Below are 18,003 nucleotides of genomic sequence, written 5' to 3'. Positions count from 1 at the left end.
CCACGCAGACCCACGGGGACCTCCTATGCCTCCCAGCGGCCGTTCCCCACCTCTCTTGGGGTCACAGACCCATCCCAAGGGTGGATGAGGCTCTTCCCAGAGGATGGCTGTCCTCTGCTGTAAGGGTCAGCAGTGGGTATGGGTGAGAGCTTATTTCATAAGTTCATAAGGTTGGAAAGGACCTATAAGATCATCTAGTCCAACCATCCTCCTATCACTATCTCTACCCTATTTTTGGAAGGGTGAATGCCTTCCTTTTAGGGCTGGAAGGTCCCGAGTTCAGATGAGTGACTTGGGCCGACTTGCAGCGCCCTGCTTTTGTGTCCCATCTGGAGTTTGCTTTTAATTGTAAGCTTTAACGAATGGGATCCATTGAAAACATTCCCATTGCAATGCTCTCAGTTTTTTTTTTCCTTCAGAAGTCATTAACTGTCTTCAAGAAACAATATTTTAATTGAAGCCATGATAAAAGTAAAGCAGCAGTGCTTGTTTTAAAGCTTAATTTATTAAACAGCTTTGTTTTTTAATACAAAAAAAAATCTGTAAAGGAAAAAAGAGAAGCCACTGCGGTTTAGAAGTGTCAAAACAAAACTTACAACTTTGAAGTCTTAAAATACTTTGGGAAATGCTGGATGTTTTTGACTGGTTGTATGGAACAGCTGAACTGACTTAACTGGAACAAAATTAGAGGAACAAAGAGGCTTTGTTTGCAGAGTGTATTCTTTGCCCTTTGACAGCGCTGTCTGGCTCGCGCTGCGGGGGGGACCCGGAGCAGGGTGCTGGCAGCCTGCTGTGTGCTGGGCGTCCACGGGGCTCACCTGCCAGCTTAAAAGGGCACAACAGTCACAGGAAGGCTGAAGGATGAGAGCCTGGAAGAGGTTCTTACCTCTGCTAACCGTTGTGCTTTTGGGGACGGGCTGAGTCTCTTGTTGGCCATTCCCTGTCCACCTCTGTGTGTTTGAGGGGACTGGGGCTCATGGGGCTTTTCCTGGCTGGTTGTGTTCTCAGCGTGACCTCAGACGTTGCCCCACGTCTCTCAGTGAATGCTCCCAGTGCGAGGTGCTCTCGCTTCCCATTCCTCTGCAGTGCTCCTTGGAGGCTGTCATTGTGCAGGCAGACCTGCTGTGTACTCTGTCCTGTAATGGTACTCAGCAGGAGGAGATAAGCAGCTGAGGGATGGGGCTCTTTGTATCCGTGCAAATCGCCAACGTAGAAGTGGGTGAAAGTGTGCCCAGAGGTGGGGGCTGCGAGGAGAAGAGCCTTGAAATCGTTTTCTGGGGGGCAGCATCGGGTCTGAGCGGGTGCTGTTTTCACACTGCTGTGTGCTGTGGGTCTCATGGGGGAGGCACAGATGCTGCTTTTGTTCTGAACTTCTCTAGGGCTGAGTCGTCCACCCTCAGTCCGGGGGAATTTTGCTGCTGGTTTCGCTGCACCAGAGTTAGGGCTTTTAGGGTGTGCTGCTGAAATGCTGTGAGCTGTCTGCTCTTCTGGAGCTGCCCAGCTTGCAGAGGAGACAGGCTGCAAAATAGTACTGCAGTTGCCCTGCCTGTGTAGTCCTGGGACTGTCCCGAGAGCACTTTCCTGGCCTTAGCACTGCCTTTGGCCTCAGTGCATTGGGGAGAGCTTGTTTCTCTTTCCTTGACTCCCGAGAGCAATGGGAAAATGCCAGATGGGAACCCTGCTGAAACCACTCACAGAGCTGTGTCCTGCTAACAGCACTGGAGTCTTCTCCTTCAGCTTGCAGCATGCCAGGCTTGAAGGTCTTGGGGAAGAGGTGGGACTGCAAATAAGGTTGGCCCTGTGAAGCACCTGAATTAGTATAGCAACGGCAGTGAGCTCTCAGGGGCTGACTGGCATTCACTGCAGCAGACAGCAGGTGTGGTTTGAGACGTGGTTGCTCAGAACTGTCTGCCAGTCCCTGTGGAAGAGGGTACTAGCTTGATAGCATGGGTAACAGAAGCAAATGAGTGCCTACCGTTTCCATCACTGCTCCAAGCAAGACTCAAACCTCTGCTCATCAGCATTCGTGTCCTTTTGACCTATGAGTACTGAGTTAGTTGCAGCCTGGTGCTCTCCCTGAGCAGATGTGTGCTGAATTCAGTTGCTTGCTTAGAAATAAGCATCAGCAAGATGTCAGAGAGGTTAGTCTCATTACTAGATCTCATTAATTCTGTGGAATACCCTGTAGAGAATATGTTAATATCCTTATTCTGTTGACATATATTAACATATATAATAGTTGTATAATTGTTACTAATAATTATAATAATAAGCTGCTTCTCCTAGGCAATCAATGGCTGTGCAGAAGGCCCCACAGGCACTGTTAAGTCCCAGCTGATGGACAGAGAGGTGCTGGTGCGTGTGCAGTGTGGTGAGAAGTGCCAGCTTCTGCCAGTGAGCAGTGAGCCTGGGAGGGCACATTTCCCAGGTAAGGTCAAGTGTGCTCATCTGTGCTGGCTGGCTGGGTCAGGAAGGTCCTCTGTTTTTAGCTGGAAATCACTGTTCCATACCCTGGCATTTGCTGCCGTTCAACAGAAGCACTGTAATTTGATGAGTGCACTCTCCTGTTCCATTGCAGCGGTGTAAAACAACGTTGCTTAAGTCACCTTCAGCCTAAAGCATCAGATTGGAGAAGCCAATCCTGCTTGGCCTTGCAGAGAGCTCACTGGCAGTGATAGCCTCATCTGGGGCTGTCCTCAAACCACTCTGCCTTGAGGCTTTCCAAACAGCAAACCCAGACAAGACATGACCTCTTCCTTGCAAGCAGTGTGTTTGGTTATGTAGTTGCAATTCTGCAGTGCCAAATCCTGCTGTTCATTGAATCAGAAAACCACGGGGTCCTCTGGTTTTTCAGATCACTAGAGATCTATCAGACACGTGGAGCTTGCTTCGTTCTGTATTAAAATGTGCTCTATCCAAGAACTACAAACATGCACACAGTGCCCCACAGGCTGCATTATGGAGCTTAGCTCAGAGGGAAGAGCTCTGTACTGGTTGGAACATACTGCCCTATGGCGTATGAGATGCAGGGTGACAAATCAGCATGATTATGGCAAAGAAGAAGCGTTCAGAATCGTTCAAAGATTAACTTTTCAGGCCAGCTTTCACTGATGCAGATTGTCAACCACGCTGTTGCAATAAGGAGTGGAAATAACTAAAGACAAAATGCTGACTCGTAAAGAGGAATCGTCAGAAGTGCTTTGTGTTGCAAGATTTCATGAAAATGGTTTTGAACTGTTCTGATGCATTTACCTTAGAGAGGGAACTGCTCTGGCAGCTGCTCCCAGCACCACACCGTCCTGCGGATGTGTGGAGTGCAGCGTGTGCTGGAACATCCCATCTTTCTCAGCGCCCAGAACAGGATTGTTTCCAGCAGTGCTGCCTGCCTTTTTAATTAAAAAAACCCACCAACTCCTCAACACTTGATCCAGTGCAGATATAAAAGCCTCCAGGTTTGTTTTCTGGTATTATGCGATACAAAGATCGTTTTTCTCCTTCATAGTGTGATCCCATTGCTCTGTGTTGTAGTTTCCTTGTGTCTGGTGCCCAGTGTTACAGCTCCAGTTTCCTTTTTGAATCATTTTCTTATGGTTATCCTTACCTGTTTTTTTTTTTGTTGTTGTTTTGTAAGTACTCTGCATTAAGGTTGTGGGCTCTTTTGCCTCGATCCCAGAGCGAGACCACCCCGAATGGAACAATACAGCCAGCAGTCCTTATCCTACTACAGCCCTGGGGTTCTCATTTCCCTAGTTTTTGCCAAACCCAGCTGGGCCAGTTCCGACAGGTGAGTTTGGGCACCACACAGCTTCTCCACACATTGGGTTCCAGCTTCAATCTTGGCGTCCTCTTGCCTTAGTCTGATTACAACCTGCTGTACCAAATGCTGTGGGGGCAGCTGCTGTTCCCTGGCAGGTACCAAACGCGGGGCAGCACACCCTCCAGCTAATCCATCCACGCTATGAAGTCATAAGAATCTTGTTAATTTTTAAAAAGCCCTTGATGCCCACTAATCCAAATCAATTTTCATTTCTTTCATAAAGTCGTGCTTTCATTTAGGCTTCAGCTAAGAATTACAGCTAATTTGTTCGATTTTATAACGGCATAATTGAAAAAGTGATTTTAATGTCCTGGCAACCAGATTCCCTTTCTTTGGTTGTTAATGAAAGAATCCATTAAGGTTAAATGATTTGGGCATGGATTCAAGTAGAATCGCCTGAATATTCTAGGGGAGTGTTTCTGACCATCTGCTGCTCTGTCATTGGCGTTTGTGTTGTAAATGGAAGGACTTGCAGGTCCCGTTCGAACCATTAACCCTAAAATATCATTTTAATTTTTCTGAGCATGGTGGAAACGTTGGGGTGAGCTCTGCCATGGGCTGCAGCATCCTCTGTGCGTGAGCATCGCCGCTGAGCTGCGTGTCCTCGTTGTCTGCATTGGTTGCATCCCTGTGCTGTGCCGTTCCTCTGCACCTTCATCTCTTCTCCCAAGGTTTGGAATTGAGCGTGCTGCTGCTCCGTAGGGTGGTGAGGAGCTGAGGGGTGATGCATTCGCTGGTGCTGGACCTTGTTCCATCCAGTGAGTTTCTGTTCATGCTTTGGATTATGTAAAATTGCTGAGGAAAGCAGCCACAAAGCCTACTCGAGTTTTAATTGTAGCCCATAGGTGAAAGAGCTTTGCGTCCTCTGTTTGGTAGCATTACTTTCTAGTTGGCTGTTCTCAAGAGGTGTTACTGCCGACTGCATCGTGCTGCATGTTTTTAGCTTTGTCAAGCGTTGAGAGATGAAAGTGTGTCCTAAAAATGCGCTTGACTTAAATAGTTCAAGTGCAGAAATAGACAACGTTGTAACAGGAGATCCTTTCAGACTCTCCTGTGATGTTTGCAGATCAAACGTGTACGTGGTGCATGAAATGAAAACAGGAACTTCTGCCTCTAACAAAAGCAACGTGAGTGGATTTCCTTTCGAACATGGGTGGAAAAAATGCCTCAAGTGTTTAAATGTTGTCCAGGAAATCATGCAAATCCCAGGCAGTCATTTTAGCTTGATGGAGCCCTTTAAAATGGCAAATCTCAGGCTTATTCAAGTCAGCCTGCTGCTCGGCAGCAAAATTACTGTTACCTCAGCAAATGGGCCCTATAATGTTAACACCAGCGGATAACAAAAATAGCATTTAATAACTTTCATTACAGTTAGTGTTTCTAGGGCTTTGGGGCTTTGCTCTTTCCAATCATTTACATAATTTGCAGGTACAAGCTGCTGTGCCAGACTGCCCATCTGATTCTCTCTCTGATCAGAGCGTATTAATGCACTTGTTTGATGGTCTGTTACCAATAATTACCTTGGATTGCATTAGGAGCATTTCCAACATTGCAGCTGGTCTGTATTTTTCGCTAAGTATATTTCAGGGCCCAATTACAGGACTCTGATGTGTTATTGTTCCAGTGTGTTTGTTCAGGCTTGTCATTTTAATATGCCTCTGCACTGTAAATGTATGAATGCGAACCCAAGCCTCTGTCCTGAGTTCACCACGCATCCAACGCTTGCAGCAGCTTCTGCAGAGGTCATCTCAACTTGCTCTCATTGGCTTGTGAAAAGAGAAGGATGACAGCTTGGAGGTGGAGGCTTCTGCAGAGTCCTCTCTGGACTTCAGCTGCTGTTTCAAAAGCCTTCCTGGGGTCAGAGAGGAGGAAATGGAAACGCTTCACCTTCGTGTAAGAGTCAGGCACTTTAACATTATGATTGCTATTGACAGTTCAACACAATGAATAAATTATTAGTGCTATCGATTTGTTGAATCTTTCTGAACCATTTGTTTGCAGGGGATGCATTGGAATGACACACATCTCAATGAACCCGAGCTGAGCTGAGATCTGGTGTTGTGCTCGTCCCGATTGTCGTTGTGATCTGGAGATGAGATGCTTTAGCCAACCTGATGCTTGCACAGAAGCATGAGTGTCTAGTTCTTTCTAGAAACCAGTTCTGCCCTTCAGTGTTGGACTCTAAGGCCCCCTTAATGCCAGCAGGGTGACATCCACTGTGGGTTGGTGGCTGTGGTCTCGGGTGGCTGAAAGGAGCAGCTGCAGCTGGCTTCAGCAATAGGAGCATCAGAAGCATCCTTAAAAACACTTAGATGGAAACCTTTTCAACTGCTTTATTTCTTTGATGCCTGGTATGTGATATTTATACACAGAGATACTCATTTACCAGGGGCTTTGGCAGCCTTTGCTTTTATCTAAGTGAGTCTAGTCATTAACCTATTTACCTTAATTACAGCTTTAGATAAAATCAGGCTTTTCAGATACAGCCTATAAGCAGCAAAGTGACATGGCGTTTGTTTCAGATAGCGTTGGGTTTTTTCATGCCATCTCTTCTGCTCTCTTGTTTCTAAGCAGGAATTTGAACAGAACAAAGCCAAGGGGCTCTTGCCCAGCACGGTTCTTTAGGGCGACCTGCATTTAGAGCATGCTACAACAAATCGATGAATTGTGATTCATTTAACTTTTAAATGGAAGGGCTTTGTGTACGTGTGAAAATATAATAATGGGCCGCTATGAAGTGGATGGGTTAGGATCGATGTCCCGAAGCTGCCAAGCCTTGAAAAGAACTGTTAGATGCAAAGATGTCTATAATTAAGTGAAGTGGAGCTGTAGGAAGGGGGATTTTTTGCAGGTCCCTGCCCCTGTGGTGCTGCTGGCAGTGTTGGGCTGTTGGGAAAGGCTGCAGTGCCCTCAGTGACATGGGGTGGTCTGAGAGCCCCTTGTGCTGCCTGGGTGAGTGTCCCTGCTGTAGAGGGATGCTGAGATTCAGGTACACAACACCTTTCAGAGGCTGGGGAGGTCATGGACATGGTACTTAAATGTTTTGGAGGACTGGAGCTCCAACCCTGTGCTCCCTGGGCCCTGCAGTTGGGTGCTGAGTGCGCAGGCTGAGATCTCCATCAGATTTCTTTCTGGGCTACCTGTTGCCAAGCGAAGTTACCCCAGAAAATGGGCTGAGACCATGCTGATGACTTTTAATTGTCAGTGCATAAGGTTTCAAAAAAAGAAAGAGCCCTCTGTGTTGCTTTAACGGGAATACAGTTGCTCTCTGAGTTAGGCAGGGTGAAATTAAAGACTTTCTGTGGCTCTCAGAGTGTCTGAAAAGCATCAGCAGAAGGTGAGGTTGCAGCAGAACAGCAGCTCAGTGGTTGGCTTGCTGATAGCTAGGAAAGCCCTTTGTTAAGGAATAACTGCGCTTTTTCTTTGGTGCTGTTCACTCCCACTTCAGTGAGATTAATTATACTGTTGAGTTCCACAAGTTCAGCATCCAAAATAAATACATAAATTAAGATGGGTGACAGCACAGAGGCTTAAACTGCCTCTTGAATGCCTGCCACCTCGTGCAGGATGCGGGGCACACGGAGCAGCCCTTCTCCGGCCCATATCCCTCAGAACACACACGATGGCGACGACAACCAGCGCTCTGCCCGTGCTGCTTTCCTTGCTCCTGGGGAGGTTTTCTTTGGCTGCAGCTCTGCAAGGTGCACAAGGGCTCCAGAGTGCCAGATGTGTGTGGAATAGGAAACGTGCTGGCTGGGCTCCAGGCCGTGGGACCTGCAGCACAGCAGCTCCCCAGGAAGATCTCTGGCTGCCAAGAGCCAGGAGTGATGTCAGCTCTGGAAGTGTGTCAGATTCAGAACCCTTGTACTTTGCTCCCTGTGAAGTATTAATCTCCCAAGGCCTGTGCTGTAACAGGTCCTGTCTGGCTTGGTGCAGCTTTATTTGTTTTGGGTTAGAGGCATTGTGGGTTTTGTTTAGAGGTGCTGGAGGCTGTCAGCAGCTCTGCTTAAACAGCTTTGGCCTTAAGTTTTAGCTGTGCTAAAGATGCCCACCCTGAGCTTAAAGAGGGGATCTAAACCTTGTAATTGCCAGCCCATGTTTGTAGGAATGGTCTGGGGTTGGTTACAGAGCCAATAGTGCCTTGGGACCCTGGGACTTGTGGGGTCCCACTCTGATTTGGGGCTCTTGTGGCATTGAGTGGGAGTCTGTTCTGCTGCACGATGTCAGATGTGAGCAAGCTGTGATGATGCCTGGTAGCTGTGCCACTGGTAGCACTGTTCAGTCTTGGTGCTCTGAGAGTTGGAGAGGTACTCCCTTTTACTGAGGCACCTGGTGTAATAGGTACAGTGGGTGGGTGCTTGGGTGTGCAAAGCTGTCTGCTTGGATGTAGCCCTAAGGGAACGTGGTGGGGTACAGCCTGACAGGACCTGGTCCTTGGCTTGATGTCTGCTGTGCCCAGCTCCGTCCTGAAGAAGACCTTACAGGTGCCTAAACCTTCTTGGCTTCCTCTTGCTCAGCTGGTTTGTCCAACAAGGTGGTACATCTCCCCAGAGAGTCCCTTTCTGTCTGTCTTCAAGACAGCCTATTGGGATGGGGACAAGGCTGTGGCTGTGATGAGGGGCTGCTGGGTGGAAATGAAGTTGTAGCTGTGGTAAGGTGGTACTGTGCCCAGCCAGAGAAGAGCTGTGCTGCCCAGCTGGGATGGGTTTGTCTGCTAAGTTAATGACAGAGCCACATTTGAAGCTGGGACATCTCCAAACAAAGCCATTGGTCTCCCGTTGAACAGTAACCTTTTATTTGCTTGTGCTCAAGGACATGCTTACTGCTGGTAGCCCAAATTTCACCAGGACAAGCATCTCACTCGTGTAGGTCTTTCCTCCTCCTTTAGGTGGTTATCCTCATGGCAGGGAAATAACTGCATGCAGAGAGACCAGTGATGTGTTGTGCCAGACTCAGCTGCAGAGTGCAAGCTCCCTCCAGATTTATGGGCTTCGAGTACTGCGTCTCTTGATGTGAAAACACTGCTCCGAGGGCCCTACATCTGACCAAGTAATTGCACGTCAGGAGTCTGTCAGAGCTGGCTCACACCTCACCTGGTTATTTACAGTTTTGTAATCATGAAAGAAGGGGAGCTGATTCTTTTCCCTTTCTTCAATAGTAAGTTGGACAATTTCTGCCTCCATTTGGTGGAAGAGAGATATCGGAGTTGGTTTTGGCTGTGCATTGAGATGCGTGCATTGGGAAGAAGGATGCTGGCTGCTGTAACGTGGTTGTAGCTGCCTGTGCTGGGTGTGGAATCAAGGCTGCTGCTGGCAGGGACCGTGCCTCAAAACTTGTACAGCCTGTGTTTGTCTGCAAGGCCCTGCTTTGTGGGTGGGTTTGGTTTTGGGCTTTTTTTTTCTCGCTGCTCAGCAGGAGATTTTGTCTTTTATTTCACCGGGCGTGGGCAGCTGAGGAGGATGGGTGGGTAGTGGGAGTGAGGAAGCAATGAAATAGATTGGGGAAAAGGACCATTTTTATCTTTTGAGCTGTTTTTGTGTGTAGTGTAGCCTTGGTATTAGCAACACAGGAGAGTGAAACACCTGGGGCCAGAGGAGAGTATGGTTTTCATGGGAGCAAACTGCTTACCTTGCTGCATCAAAGGGCCTCCATTTCAGGGCACGTTAATATTTCAGTGTGTTTGCTTTCCCCCAGAACTGTGTGTGTGCATATAGATGCTGCACGTACCTACATGGATGTGTGTATTTGCATATATATTTATAGTCCTGAAGCCACTACTGACTGTCCTGGTATGGCTCAGTGATTTGCTGGCCTCAGTGAGGTCCCGTGTGAGCTCTGCTGGTTACCTGGGAACGGATGGACACAGACAGCTCTGTTCTCTCCCAGTAAATCCCCACTTTGCATTCACTCATTCATTCCCTCCAGCAGGTAATAGGATGAAGGTGAGCAGGAGGCTGCGTGGGGCTGTGTTTAAGTGGGGTTGTATCTGTTTCTGTCACTGAACGATGAAGAATGAGGGCTGGAAAGAGTCAGTGGCTTCTGTAAGCAGTTAACATTCCTGATCTCATACGTCTTTTATCTTACTTTTACGCTCTTCTGATCCTGTTCCTTGAAAGGGTTTTTTATCTTGTTGTCATGCTTGCTAATTTAGGGTGGTGTTTTGAACCAGACCTCCTCCTACGTTTTCAGAGCCTGGAAGGTATGTTTCGCTTAATCAGGGAGTGCTTATACAGTTTTTTGAACATGAGGAGTGTAGTTGGGGCTTTTGCAATGCATCGTCTGTGTCCTGGGCACTTGCTGCCAAGTGTGTGCCAAGGGCTTGTCCCCAGAACCTGCAGCATTTGGGGGCTGAAGAAGCGAGGTGGTTGGGGCAGTCTGTGCTCTTGTGTCAGAGCAGCCTGATGTCACAGGTTGTGAGCACACCAGAGCTTTCACTTGGCTTCTTGGTCTGGAAGCACTTACGGTGCTCCTGGGATGAAGGGCAGTGGTTTGAGTGCTCAGTGTCTCTCAGCATTGCATGGAGGCTGCGTTGCTTGGCAGTGCTCTAGATGTGTGCAAGTAGAAACACTGATACCCCGGAGCTTAGTTGCTGCTGTTAACTGGGTGGATTATGTGGTGGGAACAGGTTTCCAGGAATGGAGTGATGACTCTTTAAAGCTCTTTTGCAAATGTATACTCATTGGGTGAAGCATTGGAGCAATCTCCTCCCGTCATAGTCCAGTGAGACAGCATTCACATGAGCAGCTCAGCATGTGCACCAAACCTTAATTCTGGCAGCAGAGAGAGCGTTTGATTTCTCGTGGAGGATCCCTTGCTCGTGGTGTAAGGATGTAGCAGAGGAACCTGAGCTGGGTAGCCTGGCACTGAGTTGTGCAAGTGCTTCATTTTTCAGCTGGCAGCATGGATCCTGCTGGGTTCTGACTCTGGGCAAAAGATCCAGGTGATATTCAGGGATATAGGAACGCCACCACGTATTAAAAAAAACAAAAAAACCCACCATATATTTCTTGTGCTGTGCTGCTGTCTGCTCGGACGTCACTGCAAGCAGGTTGGTGCTCAGAAGGCAGAAGCCTGAGAGGCTGATAATTGCTTCTTGCCAACCTGTGCTGGCGTAGGAAGCAGCTCCGCAGAGCTCTGCTCTATTCCTGGCTGCCGGAGCTGCCAGCTGTCCCTGCGCCTTGGCGAGAGGAGGAGTATTTTCAGCAAAATACCATTAAAATTGAAGCCTGAGGAAAGCAGAAAATAGGACAGAGATGCAGGCTGTTTTGCAGAGTGATGAGCGGGAGTGCCTGGTGTGAAGCTTGAGCCACCTGATGCTCAGGATGCGTTGATGTGATGCTGCCAGCAGCAGTGGCTCAAAGGAGGAGGTACGGGGCAAAGCATGGAGAAAACTGGAGCCTCCTAATGAGTACCTGTCCCCATGTGCTTGGCTGGGCACCAAACGAGCCCCGAGGGTGGGCAGGGCAAGGCCCTTCCTTACGGGACACCCAGAGTTTCCATCTCCCTGCACGTGTAATTTTGCGTGTCATTGCCCCTTAATTGCATGCTTAACGCACGCGCTTTTAAGAGGCAGCCCTTTTATCAGCAGTAGGTAGTAGCAGGTTTAATAGAGTGTTTGAATTCCTATAAAATTAATCTGTAGCCTTCTGCGATAGGAGACGGGCAGGGAGCCATGTGGTTCATATCCAGTGTTGATAAACTTGTTATAGAGGCAGGAAACATTTCTGATTGGAGCAGTGACAAAATAATTTGGAGCAGAGCCATAAAAAGAGTGGATGGTGATGGTTTGAGTGCAGCAGAGATTGAAATTGCTGGTGTGTGGAAGCAGCGCTGCCAGCTAACATTGACTTAGTGTCTCTGGAGAACTCTAACGGCAAATGCATTTTATTAATGGCAATATTCTTTTAGGAAATGCTGAGCCTTGTTTCAGAGGTGGAGCTCTCCTACGAGTCCGTGGGTTTGGAAGTGGGCCAGCCCCAGCCCTGCTCAGCTCAGCACAGCTCGGGCAGCGGCCGCTCACCGCTCTGCCTGCGGCTGCAGCACGCTGCTGGCCGAGGGCTCGAGCTGCCCGAGAACATGGGACTGCCCCTAGGGCTGTCGGTTTGCAGCAGGGATATTCTTCCAAGGAGGCTGTGGGCAGGGGGCAGGGAGCCTTTGCTACTTACGGGCAGCTCTGGCAGGTGAAGGAGGGGTTGGGGCCCGTACTGTGTCATCTCTGACTTCCAGTTGTTCTGTGCTTGAACCTGAGATGGAAAAAGTGAGTGTGGATAGAAGAGGTGGCTGCTGGGCATGGTGGGGAGCAGCAGAGGTGCTGCAGGCTGTGCTTGCAGCCTAAGAGATGGAGAAGGTAGCTCACAAGTGTCGTGGGAGGTGCTGGTCGTACTACAGGTCTGAATGTCATGTCTTATCCCTAAGCACACTGGTTGTACAACTGGGATGTTATAAACCAAGCTGAGCAACCCCTGAAGGAATGCTGTCTTGTCTTTGCAGGGAGGCTGTTGGAAGGGGATTCTGTGGAGCTGAGCTGTAGTGCTGGTCCTGCGAAGGTGATACTGGAGCCAAACCAAGTCGTGGTTTTGGACTGTAACGTGGCCCCTGCTGAGCAGGTGATCAATATCACGTGGAAGAAGAATGGGTTTCCTTTAGTGGAGCAGGAACATCTGCATGTGCTTCCAAACGGATCGCTCTTCATCTCATCGCAGGCCGTGGCAAAGGACAGTAAATACCCTGAGAGAGCTGATGCTGAGGGTAACTACTCCTGTGTGTCCCACAGCTCCCTAGGAGCTGTCACCAGCCAAACAGCCACAGTCAGATTTTCAAGTAAGTGGGTTTTTTGTTTTTCTTTTCTAATGTCTATGAATTGAAATTCCGTTTATGATGTGTATGTGGGGTTTAGGACAGCTCACAGATAAGCTGTGGTGTCTCTCTTGACCCAGTGTTATCCTCATGTGCAATGCTCCCAGGTAAGTGCCACGAGCCAGCACTGGATCAGGATCTGCCCTGAGTGAACAGTGTGGTTATGCTGCTGAAAGAGCTGATCACTGGGAGATGGTCAGGTGGGTGTGTGTGTCCACCTGAGGGCAGAAAATGCTGGAAACAGGCTGGGCTCTGCTCAAGTGGTCCCAGTTCCCCTTTGTCCCTGCTCTCTTCCCCTGGCTTAGGTCAGAATAGCCTTCTTGGGGCATCTGCTGCTTTCCCTGTTTGTGATGTCTGGTGACACTGATGGCTTTAGTGTGTCTGAATGTGGCCTTGTGAAAATGATAGGCTGTGGATGTAGTTAAGACCTGATGAGCCAAGGGAGGCCTTGGGGTCTTTCATCTACGCTGTGGGGTTCTGACAGACAGGATGTTGAATGTCTCCTCTTCGGATGGTCTTTGTTTGTGAAGTCTTAGCTCTGGCTTTAGCACAGTGAGTGGCAGAAAAGCAGGAGCTTAATCTTCGGCAAAGCAACTTATCTGCTGAGAGCCCACGTGTCAGGGCTCCCCACGTGCCTGGTAGGACCAAGGGAGGTACCAGGTCCTGGATGGGACAGGTGCCCTGAATGTTAGTTCCCAAGCATGCTCTCTTAAAGTAGTGCCGTTAATTTCAGGTGTGGCAAGAAAGCAATTAAGCCAAAACAGTTCTACAGTGCCTGGATGTCACTGAGCACGTCCCAGCTTCGAGGCACGTGTCCAGCCCCCTGCTTTTCTGCGTTGTGTACCACAAGAGAGCAGTCTGCTTGTGGCATCCCAGATAAGGGCATCTTTGTGTATCAGCGTGGCCTGAAATGCCCATAATGGGAACCTTTCTTCCCCAGGGCTGAGGTTTGGGCTTGTGTTCCCAGGCAGCCTTCGGCCCTTTCTGCGTGGGGGGTTCCCACAGGCAGAATGTACCCCATCTCAGCATGGTGCGAATCTCAGAGCTCCAGGAGCAGCAGCAGACGCTGAAGGGCGGTGCTCCCTGAGGCTGGGACAGGCATCTGTCTGTGTGTCAAACAGTGTGGCTCCACTTGGTGTCGGGACCGATTGTGAGGCAAATGTCTCCTTATAATGGAAGAGATGAAAGAGGGCTCTTCAGGCTGTTTTTCATTTCAGTCTCAGAACAAGACTCTGAGATCTGAGCCACTGAATCTTTGTTCAGGAATAAAATTCCTTTGTGTTCAGAAATGGCTACTGAAGCTATTTTAAGTATGAGAGTGCCAATAAATGGTTTCTTGACCTACTGAACAAGGGAGGTTAGGAAATAATACAAACAACAGTAACACTTCTCTCTAGTGCAGACCTATGTAAATGTTGATGAACGCAGCCAGACAGCACGCCGTGAGATGCAAGCCTGAAACACGTTCCCAGTCTTGGGAAATTAGGGCTCAGATGCTTTTGAACTTGCACAAAGCTATGGTAGGTGAACGTGCAGACGATGCTGTAGCACTTGTGCTACACAGAGACCACTGAGGATCTCATGAGGGTCGAGGATTCTGCATATAGATATTGTTTGCAGTGCTGGGAGACTCGGAGCAGAAAAGGCAGTGTGAGTACTGGTGGTTTACTCAGCTCCTCCTCCCCCAGTCACAGACACCCTGGATTGGGATCCATTCCCTTTCCAGAGGATCTCTCTGTGCTCCTGTTTCAGATTTGGTTGTACTGTTTTGTGTTTCATCAGTGAGAACAGTGAAGACATCTCAAAAACGGGAGATGGGCATAAATTGCTTTTCTCTCCCTGTGGATTTTTCCAGGAGTGTTGTGGGTTCCTCCCAGCACCAAGGAGTCCCAGGTGAAGCCCCAGCTCATCTCCTGACGTGGACTCATACACCTCCTTACCAGCCAGCTGCACAGGGACGGTGCTGCTACGGCAAAGGGGTGCACCTGACATAACATTCACTTCTGAATGGGGAGCAGTGAGGGAATTATTAATGAAACTCATCTCTGGCTGTGTGCTGCTCCGTGGGTTGGGCAGAGGCACTTCCCACATTAGCATTCAGCTGCTGCAAATGAGGATCGTGCAGGCTCTGGTTTTTTTCCTGCCGGTTGAATACAGCAGTCTGTCTGAAGTTGTTTACGTGTAGCCAGAGTTATTCTTTGTGCTGACTGCCCTGGGCACTGCTGATCAATACCAGGCAGAAGAAAACCTGTTTAGCAGGTAGGATGTATCAGCCTGTGCTCCTGATCCGCAGCGCGGGGAGATCCTGTGCTGGGCTGTGGGGCTCTGTGCACCACGCAGCACTGCGATGACAAGGAGGAACATTTAGTATTCATAATATCAAGTCATCTCCTGTGGTTTTCATACTTGTTTCTTTGTTCATTCACCACTGGCTTGCCCCATATGGGCAGAGTACCACGAAGAAACTGTGGCAGTGGAGCTGTGGGTCCCAGCATCTGCTGAACTTGGTGCCAAGGCAGTTGCAGGTGGACTGGGACAAGCCCTCCCAGACTGCACTCTGGGGCTGGTAGGCACTCATTCTGCTTCTCTCTTCTTTTCTCGGTGCTTTACACAATTAGATGCACCTTCCCAGTAACTCCAAAAGCTGAGGGCAGCTCTGTCATTGCTGTGCTGGCTCTGTGGCTGGGAAGGGAGCATGTCAGCCAGGTGAGTTGAGAGATTGGGAGAGCCTGACTGGGGCAGACAGACGTGTCCCTGGTGAGGGCTGGAGTGATGGAGGCTGGGCAGTTTGCAGGCAGCAGTGTCCAGGGAAGCGCTGTGAGGGATTGAGTTGTGTGCTGCTGGAGGTGAGTACTGAAAGATGTGGATTTCTGCACCTCTCTTATCTGACAGGAGCTGCCAAAATGCATAAGCCTGCTGTTGCGTGCACGGACATGAAAGGTTCTCTCTGCCCATGCTTGAGTAATCAAGGTGGCCTCAATGGCAGCCCTCCTCCAGAGTTGCTGAGAAGACATTCATATGTGTGATGGGTGCAGCCTGTCCTCCTGAGTGCCCAGGACTTTGCTGGGTTGGCCTTTGGATTGCTGGGGACAGCCACAGCCTGCAGAGGAGACCCAGGGACAAATGAAGGAGCGATGATGAGCAGGGGACAGCACCCGTGGGCATTCTGCTACGTGTGCAGGTGCCCTGATCCCTTGGTCACACCAATGCTTTCCAGGGGAACCTAACAACACTGCAGTGCCCTCCATCCTTTCCCTTGCATTGTCACCTCCGTGTCAGCTCGTGTTTTGCTCTAAAAATGTGTGGCACAACAGCCCCTTGCAGCTCACTGCTCATCATCCCTGTGTGCTGCTGGCTCAGACCCACGTCACCATTCAGCATCCACACACTGTGGCTCTTGGTGCCAGTGAGCTCAGCTGTTGGGGCTGCTGGGTTAGGTCTGCAGGTTTCCCCAAGCCCTGCGTGCTCCCACGTGGAAATACCAGGAGCGTTATTGTCGTCGTGGGAAGGTGTAGCTTTCTACCTGTTAATAACTACATTGGTGAAGATTTGTTAAAGCTGTTAATTTAGCTTAAACATTTTGTGCAAGGGAGGTTCTGGAAAATTACAGTAATTGTAGCTGTCAGATGAAAACGTTTGCTGTGCCTGGAGGGAACAGGCCTGCGCCGTGCGGCTGCTGGCAGTGCTGGAGAGGCTTGGTGCTGCAGCTGGCAGTGCAGGCTGCAGCAGGGAGAGGTGCACGTGTGTGCATGGGCTCCTCGCCCCAGAGAGAGCTCTCTGTGCCACGCTGTGTCTCTGAAAGACAGAAGTTTAGTTGTATTTTTAAGGATTTGCTGTGTGGATTTGATACTCTTTATTTTGTACGCTAGGTGCATCACCAGGTCTCCAGGGCTCTCCGCTTTCCACCAGTTTGGCCAGAGAACATCCAGTGGATCAGAGCTCAGGCTGTGGATTGCCTGTGGATGCGACTTTTGGGGGCTCTTTGGAGTAGATAGGGAGCTGGTGCTTCTGCAGAGGGAGGAGCAAGCCCTGCAGGGGTCAGCTGGGCAGCGCAGGTCCTGCAGTGCTATCCAGCCCTGCAGACTGAGCTCTGGCTCTGCCTCCTCCGCTCTCTGGGGCTGTGGCAATTCACACCAATCATGGCAAATCATGCAGTCTCCCTTCTCCCTCCCCATCCCATGTAGCAGTCCAGAGCAGTCTGTCCATGCAGTGTATATGACCTCAGTGGGGGCTCTAGTTGCCCCCCCAATCTTAGAAGCACCTCGGGATAATTCCAAAAGGCAGACAGGGGATGAGCACACACAGGCTTGGGGGACAAAGCGCTGTGTGAGAGAGCAGTGAGCCCATTTCAGAAGGCCGAATTCCTTGCATAGGATGCATTTTCTGCCTTGGGTGTAGTGTTGCTGCCTGGCAGCCTTTCCAAGCTCGGGGCCTCCTGTGCTGCTGAGAGGGGGAGGATGCAGCGTTCCCCATGCTGCCAGCACCCCTGGGCTGGGAGCCTTGGCACACAGCTTGGCTCCAGCTGGGCTGAGCATGTAAGTGGGGAGGGATTGGTGTGATCCACTGCAGGGCAGTGCTTTGGCACGTTGCTGGGGGCATTGCACTGCAGTGCTCCTGCACCTCCTCACCTGATGTCCGTCATTGTTACTGAGTGGCCTTAAGGTGCTCAGGGTAACCAGCACAACAGGGCTGGGAGTTGTTTTGTGGCTTGGCATGGCTTTGTTTTCCTTCCATACCTCCCCCTTTTGAAGCCTATCACTTTGCAGAACTTCTGCAGCAAGTTTTTTTTCCACCAGAACGTTTACAGGAGGAGGACAGGCTGTGCTGAATACTTCTAGGGTGAGCTTGGAGAGCAGCTCTGAGCCCAGGCTGTGCAACTCTGAAGGTGCCAGGCCTGTGCTGCCTCCTTCTTACCACCTGAGCACCCCTTGGGATCACGGAAGAGGGAACACAAAGGATGACATCGTGCTGTGGTCATGGCTCTGAGCTGGTGCAGGGGGTACTTATGGAGCAGCAATGAAGCTGGCCAGGAAGGCTGTGTCTACCTGAATCTCACTGGTGCTGAAATCTGACGTTCTTGCTTAGCCCTGCTTCAAACAAACCTTTCCCTTTATCTTACCTTGGTTTAGTGTTGCTTTCTGCACACAGAGGTCCTTGCTGTTCTGTCCTTCACCAGGCAGTACCTGACTTTGCAGGCTGCTCCTCCCAGAGCTTCCCAAAGTAGTTTTCTTTCCCAGGTTGTCCTCAGCAATCTGTCTCCTGATGTCCATCCTGTAACAGCATGGCAGCAGAGCTGCCCAGCTTCCCAGTCCCACCCTGAGAGCTATCAG

The 18,003-nt window shown here is 49.8% G+C and overlaps 1 protein-coding gene across 1 annotated transcript in view; it reads left to right on the top strand.

Moving 5' to 3' along the window:
* The window catches only part of IGDCC4 (immunoglobulin superfamily DCC subclass member 4), a 70,159-nt gene that overhangs the window by 10,512 nt on the left and 41,644 nt on the right, over positions 1-18,003 (top strand). Inside the window, exon 2 of the mRNA XM_065734356.1 lies at positions 12,308-12,637. Within this exon, the coding sequence (XP_065590428.1) occupies positions 12,308-12,637 (330 nt within the window). The remainder of the gene's footprint in view (positions 1-12,307; positions 12,638-18,003) is intronic.

The sequence above is a fragment of the Cyrtonyx montezumae genome, unplaced genomic scaffold (assembly GCF_038088225.1).
Source record: "Cyrtonyx montezumae isolate F1298 unplaced genomic scaffold, pur_monq_1.0 scaffold_17, whole genome shotgun sequence".
Taxonomy (NCBI): Eukaryota; Metazoa; Chordata; class Aves; order Galliformes; family Odontophoridae; genus Cyrtonyx; species Cyrtonyx montezumae.
The sequence above is the reverse complement of the archived record's forward strand: the minus strand, read 5'-3'. Positions and strand labels throughout refer to the sequence as shown.